This window comes from Alligator sinensis, unplaced genomic scaffold (assembly GCF_000455745.1).
Source record: "Alligator sinensis unplaced genomic scaffold, ASM45574v1 scaffold254_1, whole genome shotgun sequence".
NCBI classification, from domain to species: Eukaryota; Metazoa; Chordata; order Crocodylia; family Alligatoridae; genus Alligator; species Alligator sinensis.
This window is the reverse complement of record NW_005841953.1, coordinates 1,091,418-1,100,701: the sequence shown is the minus strand read 5'-3', so window position 1 is coordinate 1,100,701 and position 9,284 is coordinate 1,091,418. Positions and strand designations below refer to the sequence as shown.

Below are 9,284 nucleotides of genomic sequence, written 5' to 3'. Positions count from 1 at the left end.
GGCCCCGCCTCCACCCCTGAGCCCTGTTCTAGCCCCAGCCTGGCCATGCAGCAGCTAGTGCAGTGGCAGCAGCTCCCACTCAGCCCTGAACCCTGACCTGAGACTGAAGCTGCTGCTACTGCCACCGCTGCTGCATGGCTGAGCTGGAGCATGTACTCTGTGCTCTGGACTGCAGCAGGGCTAGAGACATGCTGGAGCGGAGGGCAAGCAGCAGTGGAGGTGCGGGGATTGGGAGAAGGCAGAACTGGCAGCGGGAGAGGGGTGGGCAGCAATGGCCATTCTGGGTTGGTCAGAGTCACATGTGCAACAGCCATCTGCTTCCCACTCCTCCCAATTGCCTTGGACTCAAATCCAAGTAGAGAGGCTTACCCTGCCCCCCCCCACCCCCATGTGGAAAAAGGCCTCGTCTTGGATTCGAGTAAGTATGGTATTCTAGACACATTAATAACAGCGAATAGTAATTTATCACCCATTTCTTGCATTGTACTCTGAAAACCCTTCTGAAAGCGTCATGTTCTGTGAAGCTCAGCAGGACTGATATCTGTAAATCTGGTTTTATGTCAACTCTACTTGTACATATTCATTATAGGCCTCTTTAAGTAGGAAATAAATAAGCTTAGGATATCTTACCTACCTACCAAAAGTCAGTGTACAGCTGCAGCACAATATATCATTATTAACAGAAACAGACTAAAGTTAAAAAAATATGCTCACTTTATTTCCAACTAATCAATGAAAATGTTTAATTTGCATGTTCAATTCCTGCTCCGTACAGTTTGCCTGACTCTTGCAAAAATGATTACTCCATCACATCTCTTACATACTCATGCATATACTCACACATACACACACAAACATATTCAAACAAACTGCAAAGGGTTTCCTTACAACAGCGGCTTTCCCATGCTCTTATACATTCTGTGGGGGAGCCTCATAACTCTCATATTTGATGTCAACTCCTTGGGATCAGCAGCCATGGAATATGGCCAATAATGAGATACAGAACCACGCACTAGCAAGGATTTTAAAAAGTTACAGGCCAAACAGGTGGTCTAATACAGTAGTACTGTTCCCTACTGCCAAGTGAGAGTCAACAAGGCTTGATTTCTAGTCCCAGCCTCAGACTTCCCAAGTTTCAGGGAGCTGAGATTGTTCCACACACAGTGTAAGCACCTCTTAAGTGGAGTGGAGTACTTTCCATAATTCAACAGCAACCGTTTTTTGGCTGATTAAGCAGTAGCAGTGAACAGCTTTACATGGAGCGCTCTCAATTCCTCGTTTGCTAGACAACGATGAAAGGTCTCAAAGAAGGTTAAGTGGTGGAGGAAGCTATATAGAAATTTAGGTTGGGATTCTCAGGGACTCAACAATCCATAACATGTAAGCCAGAACAACCTCAATGCTTCTTCAGTGCAATGTTGTACAATTGTGAAATACTGCTGTTTCTCTCCGAAAACTCTTTCAGCACATTTTACAAGTTGTTCACGTTATTTATTTATTTAGTTTTGTGGTTTTGTTTTAAGGAGGACACTTACTAGGATTAGAAAAATTGATGTAAACATTTTCCTTAGTAATAGTGAATACATCAACATTAATGATAAAACTGACTTGCATCTGGTTGATGTTTAAGGCAACATTTTTAAAAGCACCTAAGTCCCACTGAAGGTCAGTTTTGTTCATAGCCCTTTATGATCAGGATCAGTCAAATTTCCCTCCTGATTCCCTTTTAAGGATCACTGTCAAATTTGCAGTGCTATTCCTCCCAAAGTACACTCAGGCCAGCATCCTGTAAAAAGAAGCATGGGGACACAAAGTCCCACTGATATCAGCAAGGTTCCATGCACTCACAGAGGTCGACCCATGCAGTTGTCTTTGTAGGACTGAGGCTGTAATTTGCCTCATTCTATGTGGTGTGGTCACTTACTATCCATGGCGTGAAGATACTCCATGTGAAGGGCACCAGCTCCTGCAGTGGCAGCAGAAGGAATGATGTCAGCATACGGGCTGCGCTGACCTGCCAACAAAGCCATCTGATGGTAATATTCAGCTGGACTGACTCCAGCATGGGGAGCTAAAAACACAACATAAAAAGTGCCATTAATGACGTAAGATAAACAAGAAGCAGAGTTTTATTACACAACTGTTTCCCTTTAGCTATTAAATCAGCTTGTTTATTTTTTAATGTAATGCAACGTCTGCAATATGCCATTGTGGTCAATATCTTTCAACCAATGATAATGCAAAGACACCATTCAGAAACAGCAAGACATAAAATATTAATTAGCTCGTGGTGACCTCATTTTTTATATTTATTTTTGTAAGTGAATCTCCAGGTGAGACTGACAGCACCGGAAACTAATATGTTTTATTTAGTCACATAAAAGCTAACTGCAAGTAGCAATAGCATCTCTCCAAAGCCTTCTGCCAATATGTCTCAACCCCGTCTTGAAGGAACTATCTCCAGAGGCAGCAAAGCTCATTCTAGTCTCTGGACTCTGTTGAGAAAACCAAAAGAGTTTAATTTATGGCAAAGGTTTTTGTGTATGTAGAGCTGGAGCAGGACAAGCTGACTTCCTCAGATCATGTAGCTCTCAGATGGGAGCAACTTATTTTTGATCTAGGCTGAATTCAAGTTGAGTGAGGCCTTCTACCATTCCTACAAACACATATGTAACTGTACTTATGAGAGCACTCCAAATGAACTTAATGGAAATACTTATGTCCAAGTGTTTGCAGGATTTAGGGGAAGTCTCTATACACTATTACCAAATTTATGAGTCATCCAGTCCTCTGACAATGACTTCTTTTAATCTTATAAAAGCGAACACTTTTTTCTTCTTTAAAAAGCATTTATACGCTATTTTCCCCATAAATTGGTGAAGCATTACTAAACTCCATGCCATTAAATGAGGTATAACCCTGGGCTAATGAGAAAATCTGTTAGTTTAACAGTACACCATTTAAGTGGGCCTCTAATACTACAATAATTAGGAGGTGGTTTTGTGGTTTAAAGCAGAAGGTGGGGGTAGGACAGATTACACAATTATGGTGTTTTAGAAGTGGGGAGGCACTCACTATAGTTCAGAGGAATCCCCTATAACTGTTTTTCTATCTGCTTTATTCCACATTATGCAGAAGCTAAATCACAATAATTTACTCCCTGTTTTATTCAGGGACATATTATTGTGGTGCACCTATTGCATCCCACAGGAGTGAAGACACAACACAAATCACAAATCAGCTGACTGACAGTCCTGTATGGTAGGTCTCCCTGCTTTCTCCCCCACTGCATCCCTACCTTTAAAGTGGTATACATGCTCATCTGTCTATACCCTATGTATTAGAAAAGCTTGGTTCTATTCTTGGTTCTGCTCTATGGCATACCATGTGACCATGCGACCTTGGCTAAGTAATCTTAGCCTGTTTAGTTGCTTTCTTTGTAAAGTGGAGTTAACAAAATTGTCCTACTGTACTCTTACAAATGTTGTTCAGTACAGTGCATTAATGTTTTTAACGTTTATTAACATCCTTGAATTTAAGATTAATTTATACTTTTTTATTATACATTTCTCCTTGCTTTCATTTAGCATATCCTGAGCGGAAGTAAAACTTCAAGCACTGCTCCTACAAACACTAACACTTGAATAATTTTATTCACGTAGGATTACTAATATGGGTGAAGTTACTTATTTGAATCTGTGCTGGAAGGATCAGGTCCAAAATGCAAACAAGCACCAAAGTTTGTCTAAAAGGAAAAAATGGTGATGTCAGAGTGAAAGCTCCTACAGCAACAGAATTTACAAAGCAGACTGTACCCTTAGAGATAAAATAGGCAGAAACACGTTTTGCTGATATATAATGAAAGACAACACATTGAAGAGTATACATTATTTTAAGTCAAACTTTCAGAAAAAAGGTAGGAAAAAGAAAAGGAGTTTAGAAAAGGACTTTTCAGGAGTAAGGATAGTAAAGAAACAGAACCAAAAAGGAACCCCATCAAAATTACAAAATAATTAGAATCCCTTCCTCGCCCACTGTCACCTCTTGTAAAATGGTAAGAAAAGCATTTGACTCAAATTAAAAAAAACTCATTATACTGAGTCATTGATTTTAAAATTTTACAGTAGTAGGCAACTGCAATATCTTTCCAGACGCACTTAAAATGCTTCCTGAGCTTTCTGACATAAGTGTCTGGGTTAACTAACAATAACACTGCAAGCTCAGAAGGAAAAGCAGCAGAACCAGCAAAGGCATAGATGAACATATATAACTGTACTACTAATGCTCCATATGTTCAAGTTTTGGCTTACTTAAGAAAGCTTTCCTGAAGGCCTTCTTTAAATATAAAAAAATTGGCCAACTAATAATGTGTTAGTTGAAGAGTAATTGAGTTTAGCTGCAAAGTTCAGCTTCCAAAATATGTAGCTAATATATATATATATATTAAGTATTTTGGAAAAAGCAAAACTTAATGGAACTATTCACATGTATAAATCTACTCATGGGCATCTTAGCAGGACTGCACCATTAAGAGGTGATCCAAATCCAGCCCTGCTGTGACACAGGTCATTTAGAATTTGAGATTATTAGGCCAGGGACCAGGTCTTTGTCACTTTGCACCAGCTTTTACCCCATGGTAGCTTCAGTGGAGTCACTCCAGTTTTATGCAAGTGTAAACTGCAGAAAAGTGAGCCCCTGTGTCTTCTTTGTGTGTGGACAACACTGAGAGCATTTGGGACTGTACTGGAAAACATACAAATTGGATGGGCCCAGTCCTTGGCTGCTTTGTGTTGCTGAAGTGAGTTTTTGAATGATTCTGCATCACCGGTGTTCCTAAAAGTGACAGGGCAGGATGCAAGGCACTCAGCTATGTTCTCCCCTGCTTCACCAAAAGGCTACAAGAGGCATAACAGAGCAGACCTGTAGCTTGCTTTGGGTTACATTCTAGGCTTTTTTAGTTTCCACCTATCCCAGGATCTGTGCATCAGTGTACTGATCCCTGGAACAGTAATTTAAATGGCCTAAAGCAATTTAATTAATGATACATACCTTTTATGTATTTCAGGAAAACAGCACAATTGTATTTGCCTTCAAGTGCACGTTGTGCATGTGTCTGAATGGATTAGTAACTCAGTTCTGACATTAGTAGTGTGCATATATGCACACGTATGGCAACAAATATGCTGTTATTCATTGTAATTTGCATTCTGGTAGTACCCAAAATGGGGCAGGGACTATAAATGAACACGAGACATTATGGTATGATCCTAGGAAGCTTTCTCTGAATAAAGGTTGTATGGTTCCATGCTTGACTAGCACATACAGCTAGCTGTGCAACATATTTACCTGCCTTTAAAAAAACAGGTCATTTTATTGACACCTCATGCCAGATATGCCATATGGATGGTATGCATTGGTCTTTATTTATGCATGCAGTGGAGTAGAATCAAAGTGTAAGTGATTTTTTTTTTAATTAGATTTGATAAAAGGTTCTTGAATTGTCCTTTATATTAACTTTTATTAAAAAATAGAGAAACACATAATTATAACATCTTTATTTAAAAATAAATCTATCAAAAGTCTCTGAGGCAGGATAAGCACTCCACAGTAGTTAGTGACAAGTTCCTTTAAAATAATTTTTCCAGTCACTGCAGAGCTTTTTTTAGAGAAGCATAGAGTTAACATGATTTACACAATCACCAAACAGTCCATACCACTGACAAAAAAGCCTTATGTGTATGCATAAACTCTGATTGACAATAGGTCATTAAAATTTATGCTCACAAGAATATGCACCCATAACTAATGGATTAGCTGTAAAGGTATATGTTCTTATAAGTGAGGATTCATTAGTTATCCATTTGGGCAGGGTGTACTGCTCATTTTTCAAATTCAGCTAACGGCAGTTTGTCTCTCTTTTGTAAATTTGTGTGTGCATTGAAAGGATCTTTTTTCTTAGTTAAAAAGGAGTTAAATTATTGCCACTAAATTATACATTTTAATTCTATTCAGCAAAACATTACCATTTTGAAGTATCAAACTACTAAACTATGGAAACAAAATAATTAACAGGATCCAGCCTACATGTGATTCTGTTCACTGCTCACTCAGGGAAAAGTCCCAATGAAATTAATGGGAGTTTTGCCAGAATAACGATAGAGGAGAGACTGCAGATGTTAAACTCACATCCAAATAAACAGGAAAGTAATATCTGTATACCAGCCAAACCTAAAGGAAACGACATTTCCTAACTATACTACCTAAATTTGACTAATTTAAACACATAGGATTTGCCTGTGATCACCAATCACCTACTTTATTGCAGTGTAACCTCATTTGGCCAGATCCTCACCTAGAAGAAATCACTGTTCCACTGAAATTAAGCAGTGCTATAATGGTTCAAAGTACCCAGTGAGTACAGAGTTAAGATAATAAAACTACTGTTTTAATTAAAGAAAAGAACTTCCCAACAAATACGTTCCATGAATATGGTGCTCCACTAATTTTCACTAATTAAGAATTTGGTTTGATTCAGTGCAGATATTCTTGATTTACAGAAAGAACAAAATCACACCCACAGTCCATCCCACAGACAAAAGATGTTCTAAAGCTGACGCCCCTTTAGATTTTAAATTTTGCATGAGGATTTTTTTTTTGCAAAAGTTTCAGCATTTGTGAAATATACAAATGACCAGTGATAGGCTGATGAAGTATTGAAACATTTATGACATAATGAATATATCTGACAAAGGTGCTGAAGCTGCTTTGTATGAAGAAAAAAATGTTGACAAGATTAATATAACTTAAGTCGCCACAATGACAGCAAACAGGAAACCATTCTTAACCCACCGTCTGTTGGGCTGAGTCCTCGGGCTGCTGAGATCATGGACAGAGAAGGGCTGCTGTGCAGGGATCGAATGTAGTCCATGTATGGGTTAATGTAAGGGTGAGGAGGGCTGAAGGGGGATTCTGAGGTGGCAGCCGGATTTCTGTGTGGAGAAATTCTAATGAATGGAAGATCTGAATACGTTGGGCTATTAGATAATGCAGAAGGCCTAGAAATAAAAAAGAGAAGAGAAAAAATAGATTATTGATACAATCAACAGCACAAATAGGGAAGCAAAGTTTTTTTTTTTTCAATAAAAGAATAACAAGTAGACTGTATGTGTAATAATTTCCACAAACTTCAACTACCTGGAGAGAAAATACTAGGCAATGAAGAATTCCCTAGATCACCTGATCCCTGATCTATTTTTAATTTAAAGCCATTTTTGGTGTATATTTTTCCTTTAGATTTCAGAAGAAAATAATGCTAATTAGTGTGAAAAAATAGTCTGTTCACCACATACTAATTACTTCTACAATATAGAATTCATGCTGAGATGGCTAGTCATTTACAACTTCTAAAAAGCCCATTTATTGGAAAAAATTTAAAAAAAGAGGCATTTTGCCAATTTCCATGATTTATCAACTTACCTCTATTGTAAATACACACCTATATTTGTGATGAAAGCAAATGTAGATGATCCAGAATTCGTTAATCATTAAGAGGGTTAGGCTTTTTAAAATTACTTTTGCCAATGTTCATTTGCATGGATGATGACAAAAACTAGGTTGCAACAAAGCAAAGATTCTCCTTTATGTTTTTAGCATGATATGGTACCATAAACTGATTTGGTGTCTATAACTATTCAAGGATTTTTTTGTTGATAGCTTTTATTGGATCAATGTATAGTCAAGAGAGATGTTAGACACAAGACACAAATTTCCCTTCTTCAGGTTGTAGCTACAACAATACTGACTCTACTACAAGAATTTAGTAATTAACCGCATCACTTTTGTCAAGAGAGAACACTGTGTCTTTCTCAAGCTTCACACAAACTCATAAGGAACTTAGGCTGAACCTTGAGTTCATAGCTGATCAGGACAAATAGCTTTTCCTGAAAATATCCTTGTCATCACACCCTGCTACAATGCCCATAGTCTGTCTGAATGCCTTCTCTCACAGTGTCCATGTTCCAAGGCAGGGGAAAAAGACCAATTTTCAGAAGTAAGGCTTGGAGTGCTTGCCCGTAGCAACCTGATCTTTGGCAAAAGACAATGATTAAGCCTGTCATGCATTTGCGGTAGTCCAATTGGTTGACCTGAACTAAATGCCTTTTTGTCCCTGTTTTTCCAATTAGTTTAGTGTATATATAGAACAGACATAGGCAGCAGCTGTGAGAGCAGTGGGGGCAGCTCATTCCTTTGATGCTGCTGGCTTACAAAGAATAATAAAACAAGAAATGTATTTTTTTAACGTACACATACCGCGATCAATGGGGTAGTTGTTGTCACCTATCAGGCTAACAGAATGTAATCGGATGCAAGAGCCAATTCTGTTCAGCTATCAGCTTGGAAACACTAATGTATGAATGGGACAAAGATCAAACTTATTAGTTCCTAACGTGACACCAACTTCCTTGAAAAAAATGCAGCAGGCTTATAAAAAGTGGGGGAATAAAGGTTTTTCCTGCTTTGTTTTGCTCCCCTTTTCTTCCTTCCTTCCCTATTTGATGTTATCTTTTTGGCTTGGTAAAAGTATTTTCAAGGTAAATCCATTTTAGCTTTCCACATATGAAAATAGCTCATTTGCTCCAAGGTTAATGTTATGCAGCTACATTCATTGGGTATTAAGAACACACACTAGCAACAGATTCATTTCTTTGCCACCTTGGCAAATTATCCACCAAACCCTAACGACTGACCAAGAACCATTTATGGTGTTTTAAGTGTTCTTGAAGTCAGAAAAATGTCCATATAAGAATGGCACCCACTTTGTCAAAGCATTTTTACACTGCATGTTTTTGAGTCATCTTTCCTTTACTGGTTAAAGCAAAATGCTACTTCTGTTAGCAGTGTAAAACCAATGTTTATGAAAGAATGAACTGGCCTTAAGGTTCATTGTCAGGCAAAGTTCAAATCACAGAATCTTTATAACTAATGATGATGTAAGAGGCAAAAAAACCCACAGCTGGAGATCACAATACCTGGTAAGTTTCCTGTCAGGCCAGCAAAGAAAATATTGTATATTGATTGATTAAACTTAGCAAATTTAACCTGCAAACTATTTAGAACAGGTAAATTTGGAGCTGCATGAAGTCATTTTACAGGTTTTTTGCTGTTAATACAAATCAAGAACTTTTAGACACCCAAATACCAAGCAAAAGCCTCAATATTATCCAGTGCATGTTTAACAGTAAATTGTTTAACTGATTTTGCAAGCAAGCTGAAAGTCTATGCTA

At 38.1% G+C, this 9,284-nt stretch overlaps 1 protein-coding gene across 5 annotated transcripts in view; it reads right to left on the bottom strand.

Annotated features, from left to right (window-relative positions):
• Positions 1 to 9,284, bottom strand: part of GLI3 (GLI family zinc finger 3) — a 277,052-nt gene that overhangs the window by 85,458 nt on the left and 182,310 nt on the right. For all 5 annotated transcript variants that reach the window (XM_025200050.1, XM_025200054.1, XM_025200051.1 and 2 more), the window contains 2 exons: positions 6,850 to 7,055; positions 1,925 to 2,071 (listed from right to left, as the gene is read on the bottom strand). In XM_025200050.1, coding sequence (XP_025055835.1) covers positions 1,925 to 2,071; positions 6,850 to 7,055 — 353 coding nt within the window. The remainder of the gene's footprint in view (positions 1 to 1,924; positions 2,072 to 6,849; positions 7,056 to 9,284) is intronic.